This window comes from Gopherus evgoodei, chromosome 9 (assembly GCF_007399415.2).
Source record: "Gopherus evgoodei ecotype Sinaloan lineage chromosome 9, rGopEvg1_v1.p, whole genome shotgun sequence".
Lineage (NCBI taxonomy): Eukaryota > Metazoa > Chordata > Testudines > Testudinidae > Gopherus > Gopherus evgoodei.
The window spans coordinates 29,358,524-29,370,765 of NC_044330.1; the positions used below are offsets into that span (position 1 = coordinate 29,358,524).

Consider the following 12,242-nt stretch of genomic DNA (forward strand, 5'->3'; position numbering starts at 1 on the left):
CCACAGAAAGTTTATTAATGTCTTGGGCCCACTTCTCCCCTTCTGAGGACAACAGGATGAGTGAGGTGTGGGAGGACAGCCCTGTAGCTTTATCAGAAGAAGAAACTGCCTCTGCGGAGGAGTAGCAAACTGTGGGTTTTTCTTTCCCCGTGATCTTTTGCCATTATATGGGCTAGGGCAGGGTGGGGGAAAGTGTGAGAGTTGAAGGCCAAGTTTTTGGAATCCAAGAGTATGCAGCTTCACTGCATAGGCAGATGCCCCTGTAACTTCAGAAAATGGAAAGTAACTACTGGATCTGAGTAGGTCCATTGACTGCATTTAGCACAGTCCATATAAGATATCTTGAATATAAGGAATAACTTCTGATGCCCAGTTGTAAAATTTCAGAATGATCATATGTCTGAGATGTCATCAGGATCAGTATGAAGTTTTGAGCTTCTGGAAACAAAGAAATTTGAAAAAATGAGGCAAAACTTCAAAGAAAACATTTTAAAATATTGCTAAACATTATTCCTAAAAAAAAAATAAAAATCATAGGATATAAATTTTCCATGTAGAGTTTTACTGTGCTAAATTTGGACACTACATTCAATTAGTGTGAAACAGATAGATTTGTTCCTCCTTTTTAAGCAGAAATCACAGTGCAATCTCAACTATAGAGTAGCTACCAATATCTTCATAATAGAATCACTGTCCAAAACTGCTGTTGCGTAAACAATGCTCTTTTCCCCTCAGTCACTGAGCACGTTGCACCAGTGTGCCCATAGTTAGGGTTTCTTGAGGGTTTTTAGTCTGAGTGACTCGAATTGAATATTCTTAAAAATGTTTTTGGATAGTAATACAGAATTATTCTTGATGATTCTGCCATATTTAAGTGTGTTTATAAATTGTAGGCCAGATCCTAACCTGGTGTAAATCAGCATGGTTCTGTTGGATTCAGTGGAACTATGCTGCTGATCTGGCCCCAGGTGTAAAATCTTTTTTTGTTTTTTAACAAAACTGTGTTTTCTGTATATATTAGGTGAGAGTACTCCTGAAGAATTACATGAGAAGTTAGTAAATAAAATGAAGTTGGTTCTCAGCTCTGGCTCAGATGAAGAATGTGCAATTTGCTTGGATTCTCTGAACCTTCCTGTGATAACACACTGCGCACATGTGTTTTGTAAACCATGCATTTGTGAAGTCATCCAAAGTGAACAGGTTAGCTATTTTGTTGTTGCATTTAATCATAGTGACCAATCCCAAAGCAACATGGATTGAATCTGGACAGCCAGAAGCTTATCTGTCCATTGTGTTGATAAACTACATAGCTTTTGTTGAGGCAGTGGGCCATAGTCATCCCTGCTGTAACTCTGTTGACGTCAATTTCCACCAGAGCAGAGGTAACGTTGCATTCCAGATGACAAATCATACTGGTATATTTTTGATATTAAATTGCTCTCTAGGAGCCTTTTTAATAAGCCCCCATCAGAATTAATATATTTTCAAAAATGAAAACATGTAACATTTGTTTTTGAGTTGAAATGCTGATGCAGCCCTTGGTTCAGTGTTTTCTTTTCTTCGGGATTAATAAACAGAGAGCAGCTGTCAGGCTAAAGAGTGTATGATGGATGCTAAGCCTACTGTAATAGCCTAAGGCCCAAATTTTGTCTTTGGATGTGCACCCGCATATCCCATAAGCTTTAATGAGAGCCTCACAGCTGTTTCTGATGCAGATTTTACCAGTCATTGTTCACTTTTTCTCATGATAAAATGGGAATAATTTTTTGAGATTACTGCTGTGCTATACCAGGTCACTCCATTTTAGTCTTTGAAAAGAATATGATAGCATCATGTATGGTACTGTGTACATCCACAGGACTATCACTGTGGATATGCTGTATGCATACTTCGTTCAAGCCTTTGGCTAGCATGTTCTCTATCTGCATTTAAAAGAAATCAAAATTACTTTTGTGTTTGAAGATGACCAATTAATAGTAAATCTAAAAAGTAAGGTGTGTGTTTTTTCCCAGTGAGGACAAAAAACACCTTTCTTTACTATTCAACTGCGACCTTTCTGTTGTTCTGTTTAACAGCACTTAAAATAACTGGAATTTTCAAAAATTATTCAGTGACTGAAGCTATCACTAGCATCATATGGGAGACCCTAATGAAAACTGATGCTTTTTTAGCAGTTCTGTTTGTAAATTGTGCAACTGAGTAAAAAAGATCATTTGGAAGCCCCAGCAGTCTTGTAATTTCGCCTACAGCATGTAGACCCACCAACCCTTTTGTACGTTAGCTCTCATCTGTTCAAACTGTATGCCAGGGGTCAGCAACCTTTCAGAAGTGGTGTGCCGAGTCTTCATTTATTCACTCTAATTTAAGGTTTTGTGTGCCAGTGATACATTTTAATGTTTTTAGAAGGTCTCTTTCTAGAAGTCCATAATATATAACTAAACTATTATTTTATGTAAAGTAAATAAGGTTTTTAAAATGTTTAAGAAGCTTCATTTAAAATGCAGAGCCCATCTAGACTGGCGGCCCGGGCAGTATGAGTGCCACTGAAAATCAGCTCACTTGCCACCTTCGGCACACGTGCCATAGATTGCCTGGCCCCATTTATACTTATGCACTGAGCAGAGGAAATGTGTATACTCTAGATTTGTCACCAGAGGTCAGTGGTAATCATTTTATAGTAGATCACTGAGGCTACCTACACTACATTGACATTGGTGAAGCTATTGTCTGTCCCCGTAGTTAACTGAGTGGAAGGTTGGGGAATGATAGCATGAGATAGTGAAAACTGAGAGAGCAAAAGTAGGTTAGGTATTATATATTTTATTGGACCAATTTCTGTTGGTGGAAGGGACAGCTCTCAAGCTACAGAGATCTTCCTCAGGTCTTGAAGGCAACCAGTGTATCTGAGCTAAATACAAGGTTTGACAGATAAGTCTCTGTTAAGTGCCTGATTTTTAATGTTGAGCTGACTTATGAATTTAAGTTCCCAGGCTCATTTTTTGAAGGTATTATGCTGGTTTCCTTTGAGAAAGGGGACAGAGAGGTCAGATTTGAGGTGATTGTTTGTGAAAAGTGTTCACCCAGGAGTGATAGGGTGCTTTTTGTTTTTTACATTTTTCAGCGTGTGTTCATTTGAGAGTATATTGCTTGTCCATTTTCAGCCCTCGGTGGTTGGGGCATTTGGTGCACTACGTGTTGGGTTCGGCATGTGTAAGACCCATTCATCTTGAAAGGTGTGTTTGTTTGGGGGTATTGATATGTCTGCATGTTTTACATCTGTTTTATCCTGGTCTCATGCTGCTTTGGTGTATCCTGGCCTCTGGGGAGTCTGCTTGATGATGAGCTTGCTGAGGTTGGGTGGTGGTTGAAGGCCAGAATAGAGTGTTTAGTAAAGATGTGGTCCCCGTCAAGTATGGGTTGTAATTGTTTAATGATACCCTGTATGGGTTCCAGTATGGGGATGGTAGGTGACAACTAAGGGTGTGCTGTCTGTGGGTTTGTTTTCTGTGCTGCAGAAAGTTCTGGGGTATTTGTGAATTAACACTGTTTAGTTTATTAACTTGTTCTAAAACCTCTTCTATTAACACATCAGTTTGGGACAGTTCTTCAGATATGTTGCCCCAAAAGAATAGCTCTAATGTGGGTACAAACACTCCCGGGGTTACGCAAACCCAACTTATGTAAACCTGCACTTACAGAAAAGGTTCTGTAAGTGGGTGGTTTTTTTTTTAAATTTTTTTTGCATAATTATCAGGTATATGTCCCCGACTTACGCAAAATTTGACTTACGCAAGGCGTTCTGGATGGAACAGTTGCGTAAGTTGGGGAGCGTCTGTATCTCTCCTACATCCTCTGTAGTGAATGTTGATGCAAAGTATTCATTTAGCTTCTCTGCACTGGCCTTGTCATCCTTGAGTGCTCCTTTTAACACTTTTTTGTTGTGTATTGGCCCCACTGCCAGTTTGGCAGGCTTCCTGCTTCTGATGTACTTAAAAAAAAAAAAAAAAAAATTCCTTGGGACCAACATAGCTACAACATTGCAAACACTATAGTGAAACCTATCATTTTTGAGTAGTCTTGTGTTAGTCAACTGCCAGGGGAGAATAATTATTTCAGAATTGTCACGCTTTATTTCTTACATGGATGTCATTCTCTCTTGTCATAATTCAGCAGTCAAAACCTCAAACCAGAAGTTTTTTGTTAAAGCCACTGTTAGGTGTGGTGGTTTTTTTTGTTTTGTTTTGTCTTTTTTTTTTGGTAAAAAGTTTCCCTTTCCTTTCTGTAGAGTGGTAGACTAGAACTCTTGCCCTTCTCCATTCCAGCACCACAGACAATCCATACTATGTTTGTCGAATACAATCCCATAGAAATGTTAACAGAGAAATTCTTGGCTCTGCCTTAACCAGGTCTCCATTTCAGTGAGAGCAAATATTTGCAGGCATAAAATTATGTCTGTTGTTATTTGCAGCTTTAAAAAAATGACCGGCAGTGTCCGAATATCTGCCCCTAAATATAGCATAAGCACATCCCTACCCTTAACTTTAAAAATGAAATGTGAAAGATTAATTGCAAAGAGAGAAGAGTATCCTTGATCCAAGAATTCAGATTTTTTTTAAAAAATGGTTTATTTTTCTGCTTCTAATATTTTGAAGACAGAGGTTTTCTCTTCCCTCCCTTTTCCAGAGGGTCTGAATGATATACCATATATAGCTCAAAGTTTAAAATAAATAAATGTTTGGGTTGTTTCAAACAAATATTTGCAATTTTTTTTAAGTGTAAATAAAATAGTATTAAAATGGAAATGTCAGTGTAGTGCTTTTACAGAGTCTGTCAGATGTGGTTTGGAGGAGTTATATATCTTGTGGAAAAAAGTACCATGTGTGAATTAGCCTGGATGAGAATGCAGTCCTCAGTTTCACTGAATGTACTTCATAATGGCAGTCTTGGAACTCTTTGATGCGCAAGTGATAAAGTAGCTTTTAGGAGGAAAATGCTCTTAATCTGTTCTAAGATGAAGAAAGTGCTTTTCCTAATGTTTCAACTCACTTTTTTTTTCTTTTTTCTTTTTTTTTTCTTTTATAGCCAAATGCCAAATGTCCTCTTTGTAGGAACGAACTTCGAGTAGAACATTTGGTAGAATGTCCTCCCGAGGAGTCGGATTCTAGCATTGAGAAGAAGGGTGATCAGGAATGGATATCCAGTTCAAAAGTAATTTCACACTGTCTTGTGTAGTGAAATCTAGCACGTTGTATAGAAGTAGTTTTCTAAGCTTTAAAATTGAATTTTCAGTGTATACATCAAGTTAATACAATATACTAAAAGCATAAAATCCTACCACAAGCCTTGGTTGCAAAAAGGAAATAGACAAAAGTAGTGCAAATTGCAGCTAAGTAATGTTGTTGACCTAGAATTTCCTTAGTGAAGGGCTGTTTGTGGAGTGTACTAATTAAAATATTGTTTCAGTAAAAGCAGAAATCCTAATGTTTTTTTTCTTTTGAAGATATATTTTGTAACTAAATATAAGTAAATTATCTTTAATTCATCAGAAATGAATGAATTTGTTTAGAAAATTCTTAAAATTCCTGAGGTTCATTCATTAAAATTAAATAAATGAGCTTCTCACATTATATTTCACAAATGTTTTATTAAGAAACATTATTTCACTAATTTATGTAGCTGATTATGTCTATCTTTTTTTGTTTAGCCTCAACCTCATCAGTGTACAACAAGGTCTTATTGCCAAATCTGAAATTTTCCTGCCTTCATTTGATTTCTTTTTTTTGGTTTTAATTGCAGAATTTGACTGTTTCTCAATAAACTTAATTAAAATTTTCAAGAAGGTTACTGCCCTTTCAAAGGCAGTATATATTGAGCCCTTAAAAATATCTCTGTCCTGACAGTTATAAAAACTGAAGAACAAATATTTTTGGCCTTGGGCTCAAAGGTGGAGGGAGGTCACTCTATATTCTTCTCAGCTCCAGAAGGAATCTTTGATCTTCCTTTTTCCCTGATGTTCTATAGCACTGGTTTCCACCCCCTCCCCGAACCCCTATCTCAGTGTCACTGCTTTGAGGTCCACGTCCTTCGTCTTTGCAGGCTTTCTGGCCTGAGAAAGGTTGTTGACACTTGTCAGTAGGAGAAAAGTGCATTGAATACACAGATTAGATTGATATTAATTCCTCCAGGAAATTTTTTCCAAATGTTGCCAGCCTCCCAGTAGCCACCTTTATAACCATAAAAACTGGCCAGTTCTTATTTTCTTTTCAGGAGTTGTTCTAAAAAAAAATGTCTTTAGGATTATCCTGTTTTATTACAGGCTAAAATGATAATTTATCAGCCATCAGCACAGTACCTAAGCACAAAGCTTTTGAAGTATCCATAAGATTGGGATCCTAATCCTGTTGCATAAATCTTATTTTTTGGCATTTCAGATCAATGCTCTAATGCATGCTTTGATAGACCTAAGGAAGCAGAATCCAGCTGTAAAGTGTCTGATTGTTTCTCAGTTCACCACTTTCCTGTCTCTAATAGAAACACCACTGAAGTAAGTTGAACTAATTATAATTTTGTACTACTTAATGGCTGCAATGTCTGTGACATGTCCATTTCAAATTAATTGGACAAAATATGTGTTTTCTTTTAGAATGTTAGAGAATTATATTACTCTTTGTTTAATGGTATAGATGCATGTATCTTAATTTCTGTTTTGACTAGAAACATAACCTTTTAAACATTCATAGCAGAGGTCAGGATTTTAAATACACCTCTACCCTGATATAACGTGACCCAATATAATACAAATTCGGATATAACGCGGCAAAGCAGTGCTCGGGGGGGCTGCGCACTCCAGCGGATCAAAGCAAGTTTGATATAATGCGGTTTCACCTATAACGTGGTAAGAATTTTTGGCTCCCAAGGACAGCGTTATATTGGGGTAGAGGTGTAGATGTATTTCCTGTTGTCATAGTAACTTGATAAATGTTTTTTTTTTTACTGCAGAGAATCGGGGTTTGTGTTTACTCGTTTGAATGGGTCCATGGCACAGAAGAAGAGGGTGCAAGCAATTCAGAGCTTCCAAGACAGCCAAACAGGGTCCCCGACCATAATGCTGCTATCCTTAAAAGCTGGTGGAGTTGGTTTAAATCTGACAGCTGCTTCACGAGTGTTTTTAATGGATCCTGTAAGTAATAGACTTAACACTGATTATGTTGACAGTGATAGATGCAAAACTAGTTGTTGTTCCCTCAGGATTTTAGGAAGGGGTGGCTGTAAAGCCTTTACTACAATTAAAAACCCAACCCTGGACTCGGCCAGCTGACTTGGGCTCACAGGGCTTCTGCTAAAGGGCTGTTGAATTGTGTATAGACATTCTGACTCAGGCTGGAGCCTCAGCTCTAGGACTCGGAGGTGGGAGGGGCCCAGAGTGTGGGCTGCAGCCTGAGCCTGAATGTCTACACTGGATTTAAATAGCCCCTTAGCCAGAGTCATCTGCAGGTGTCTAATTGCAGTGTCGACGTACTCTAAGAATTAATTACATCAGTGCTACCTGGGCGAGGGGCAGATAGAGGAAGAAGAGAATATCTTGTGTCTTTCTTTGGTAATGTAGCACTCTTTTTGTATTCTTAAAAAAAAAAAATTGGAAAAGGCAGACCTACTTGTGCAATAGTAGGAGAGCTGGCTGCTAAAAGTCAAATTTAGTGGAATGTCATGTGAGGTACTGACATTAAAAACTATCACTGTCGGTTCTCATACATATTTATTCCTCTTTTCTATCTGTTGTTCTTTGTGTCCTGCTTTCTATGTTTCTCTTCTTTGAGAGGCATCGAAGAGGGGAATAGCACTGTGTTTGAATTCAGAAGTCCTGTATTTTTTGTATCAGGTTGTAGAGTGCAGCAGACTGCGGTTGTGCATGAGCCATTTTCAGTCTAAACATCTTTGTTTGAGTTAGCACTCCTGATATGAAGTGACTGCAGATGGAGGAACACAAGGTTATTCTTTGTGTTGTCCACGCAGATTCCACTCTTGGAGCACATGCAGCCCATGTCATGAGATCAGATTCCACCCCCCCCCCCCAGCAGTTTCTTTTGGGGCCACTTCTAAACCCTCTTGTGTCCCCCACTGAGGGCATAAAGGGTGGAGCAGGCTCACCTGCCCCATATTCCTTTTTGATGACCATGGCTGCTAGACAAACTTCTTGGCAGTGTTTGTTTCACTTGTGCATGATGTGATTCACCTTGTATTTTTAGGATTAGCTTAGACAGGAGCTAAAGTTCCTACTCACGTAAGTATCTTGAAAATGAGAGCACAGTCTCCTAAATCACTTACGCTGTTCTTCATACTTTTAAAATCAGTAGTTCTCATCCCCTCTTTCATCGTTTTTATTCATAGACTGGAAGAGAGACATTTTTCCTGGTTTTTTTTTTTTTTTCCAACTCCCATTTGATTTCTCAACTTTTGAATAAATAGTCCAAATGAAGAAAATGTTCTTTCTGTGCCTGCAGAAGACGCTATTCCTGTCAAAAGCTGATTTAGCACTTCAACGTTCAGGTGTTTAGCTAGGGACTTACCACAAGTTTGGTGGTGTGATGTTCTTTAAAATATCTTCAGCTAACATGTATTACTTGAATGGTTCACCTCCAGCTCTGAAATCTATTATGGTTGGCATGATTGATGAGATTAGATGCCATGTCATAGCAGCAGCATCTTCTTCAATAGTGAGATATTTACTCTAGTATTTTGAGTTGGTAATATTGGCAAGAAATTGAGGTGGAGTAAGTGCTTGATCCATCGCTTCTTTCCTATCTGCAATTTAACTTTTGTGTGGAGTCTTTCTTCAGTCAACTGGATCAGCAATACAGCAGTAATTTCTCTGCAGTTTGTCTAAGGCAATGAAAATGGATTTTTTGACATTCAGCATATCTTCTACATTTCCCTTTAGTCTGATTCTGACTACTTTGGCTATGATAGTTCCATTTATTTTGTCCTGGTTTTCATCACAAATTGTCGTCAGAATAGGCAAGTTTTTTTTAAATAAATAGCTCAAAGCAGTCAACCTCTGAATTCAATTGTACACCATTGGGGAGTAATTAGTTTGGATCTCGCTCTCTTTAGTGAAGCTGACGAAAAGTGATGAAGTATTTTGCAATTTCAGCAACATTTTTACTTATTCCTGGAGTGGTACTTTAAGTCTGGATAAAAGATGCATCAGACGAGCACTGCACCTATATACATTTCGAGTTCCCTCTTTTAGATTTCTGCTCATCTTTGCTATATTTGCAGCATTGTTGGTGACAAAGCTATGTGCTTGACACTTGAATTTTTGTTCAGTTCAGCTTTTACTGCCTGTTTTTAAGTACTCTGCTGCATGGGCATTTCCTGATGTATCATTTTTTTCTGAAAGATAGACAAACCCATTTTCTGTTGTCACACAAGCACATATTACTAAATCATTGTGTACATTGCTGCACCCATCAAGCCTCATATTAACAAATTTCTCATCAATGTTTTATGTACGCTGTTCAGTTTCCTTCTCATTCACTGTATCCAGCAACCTTCCAGAAATGTCTGTTCTGCTGAGTGGAGTGTAGTCTGGTTGTAATGACTGAACCATGTCAATGGAATGTTTGTTCTGAACAAAACAAAAGGCAGAACTGGTTGCATAAATGAACTGAGCGAACTTTTCATCTATGGAGTCTTGCTGGAATTTGCTGGTCCTGATTACAAACTCATCCATGGTTTTACTGGAAATATAAATGATGTTTTTACTTAATTTTTTTTAATCCACCTTACATCCTTATACAGAATAGTGTGATCGTGTCACATTCCCTAAGAATAACAGTTATTGATGAAAATAAACAATGCTAATCACTTGGCTACTTTTATCGTGGGCCATACTGTTATGGTAACATGTTTTAGTGAATTCATTTTTTAAATTTCTTCATGTCTTAATGTACTGGAAGTGTAGTTTTGAAAAACTAATTGTTCACCATAAGGTTTAGATTGATGATCATGTATCATTGATAGGCTTGGAATCCTGCTGCAGAAGACCAATGTTTTGACAGATGTCACAGACTTGGCCAGAAGCAAGATGTTGTTATCACTAAGGTGAGCTGTCTGAACTACTATGATTTTGATATAGGAGTGATGTTCTCTTAAACAACTCTTTATTTAAAAGAATTGGGCAGAGGATATAGCTATAGTATAACACAACTATAACTTCAGTTGGGATTCCATTTTTTTTTAAATGTTCGCTTGGGCTACGTTTTCCTCACTTACAGAAATGTGAAATTTTGTGAAAGTTTTGCAAAAATAATGGGAGTATGACCCCTTTCTCTGAAGAGATGATATTAATTTTTGGAGCAGAGTTTGCTTGTTCCTGGCTGAGATCTTAAGGTGGGTAGGGGTGATGCTTTCTCAAGGTGCCCAGGACTGAGAGTCACCTTCTTACTCCTCACCATCTCCAGTCAGAGCAAGACTTGCTGATGCCTAACGGGTGTCAGCTGCTCCCTGACACCACCAGTCTGTTAGCAATCATTACAATCTCTTCAGGGCAGGATAAGCCCTGTGGGTTAGTCTCCAGTGACTTACCATTCCTCTGTTCACTAATATATATATAAATAAATTTGGCTCTGAGATAGGTGAATATACATCCTATTTCCTGTCTGGAAGAAACCTGTTTTCTTCTTTAGTTGGTGACAGTCTTTATATTTTCACTACATGTACACAACTCCTTAAATATCATCTGTCCATACATGATGCGATGACTGAGGATTAGTATGATATAAGTTTTTGTTAGAGACCTTACAGGATATAATTTATGGATACATACCATGAAAGCAGTGTGTTTAGCTGTAGTGAATTTGTCGGGCTTAGGAGTTGCTGTTACAGGACAGTGAATCCTTTGTCAGCTGGTACCAATGGCCCTCTGTGTCACAGCTTTCCCCTGATATAGACCCAGTAGGATTAGCTGCTGTCTACTCCACAGATCTTGGTTTAAAGTCCCTCTGCCTGGACAGGGTATCCGCGTTTTAATTTGAACTTCATACATTCATTCAGCTAGTAAACTGTTCCAATAATCAAACTACAATACAGTCATAGGTTAGTTCCCATGTTAATTCCCCCTTGGGGAGAAGTGAGGCGTTTCCTTCTCTCATCCCCCATAGGTTTAATCATATCTCTCATGACCACGCTAAACCCACAGATTAAAGGGCACCTTTCCCTCTCCTTAACATCTTCACTTGCCACAGTGGTTATAACCTGTCTGGGCTTTTCCCGTCTTTACTGGGTAGCATGGATTTGTCAGCATTTTCAGCACCCAGAGTCTGCCTCTTTCCAGGAGAGCTCGGAGACACATCATCTTACAGCCATACCTAGTTTCCCTTCTCCCAGCGCCATTCTGGTCCACAGCACCTTCTAGCTGCGCCAGTGTCTCACCGTCCCCAGTAATCTTCCCTACTTCTAGTGAATTTCTGGTCCACAGCATTTCCTAACTGTACCACTATCTCACTGCTCGCAGACGATTCTGAGCCATAGCACCTTTTAGCTGTGCCACAGAGAGACTCAGCACTGACTCAGTTCCCCAGTGAAGGTAGATGTCGAGCTCTCCCCCTCAGCTACTGAGTCTAGTCATGACGGGCTTGTACCTGAACCCTCATAATTTGACCCCGGTACACTGTTATGGAAAACACATCAAGATAAATAATTTTCCACAGTCAGAATCCCAGAACAAACATTAGTGTCCATAGTGATTCAGCTGCAGGCAGAGTGATGGCGCCCATTCCCTCATCTATTTGTATGCTAGCCCCTGATGAGGCACACGCTTATGTCCTTCCTTCTGGGTCCCATGGGAGTGACTTGATCCTCATCTCCTGTTCGAGCTGCCTGTATTCTCTCCAGGTCAGCAAGCTTCTGTTGCTCCAGCTCTGTCTCCTCACTCTGATGTCTGGCTTCCTGCTCCATCCATGTCTCCTCCATCCTCCACAGCTCTGGATCTTTTCACTGTAGATACCTCTGCTGGATCATCTATGGCCCCATCTCCTTAGTCACTGCATGCCCTATAGGAGAAAAAGGGATCCCCTCTGGCTGCTGGTTTGGAGCAGATGACCCATTGTGCCTCATGGCACATGAGTGTACCCTGGCCACCAACTCCAATTTCTGCTGATCAGCAGCAGATAGACTTCACTGTGCATACAGGCCCAGAAGCCACTCTTCATGAACTGCTTGTAATTTGTGTTGCTAAATAG

At 39.1% G+C, this 12,242-nt stretch overlaps 1 protein-coding gene across 9 annotated transcripts in view; it reads left to right on the top strand.

Annotated features, from left to right (window-relative positions):
* HLTF (helicase like transcription factor) overlaps nucleotides 1-12,242 on the top strand; it is a 139,166-nt gene that overhangs the window by 31,788 nt on the left and 95,136 nt on the right. For all 9 annotated transcript variants that reach the window (XR_004001977.1, XR_004001978.1, XR_004001979.1 and 6 more), the window contains 5 exons: nucleotides 1,022-1,200; nucleotides 5,083-5,208; nucleotides 6,432-6,544; nucleotides 7,000-7,180; nucleotides 10,024-10,104. Coding sequence is in view for 5 of the 9 variants with exons in the window: in XM_030575346.1 (XP_030431206.1) it covers nucleotides 1,022-1,200; nucleotides 5,083-5,208; nucleotides 6,432-6,544; nucleotides 7,000-7,180; nucleotides 10,024-10,104 (680 nt within the window). In the remaining 4 variants the exon portion in view is untranslated. The remainder of the gene's footprint in view (nucleotides 1-1,021; nucleotides 1,201-5,082; nucleotides 5,209-6,431; nucleotides 6,545-6,999; nucleotides 7,181-10,023; nucleotides 10,105-12,242) is intronic.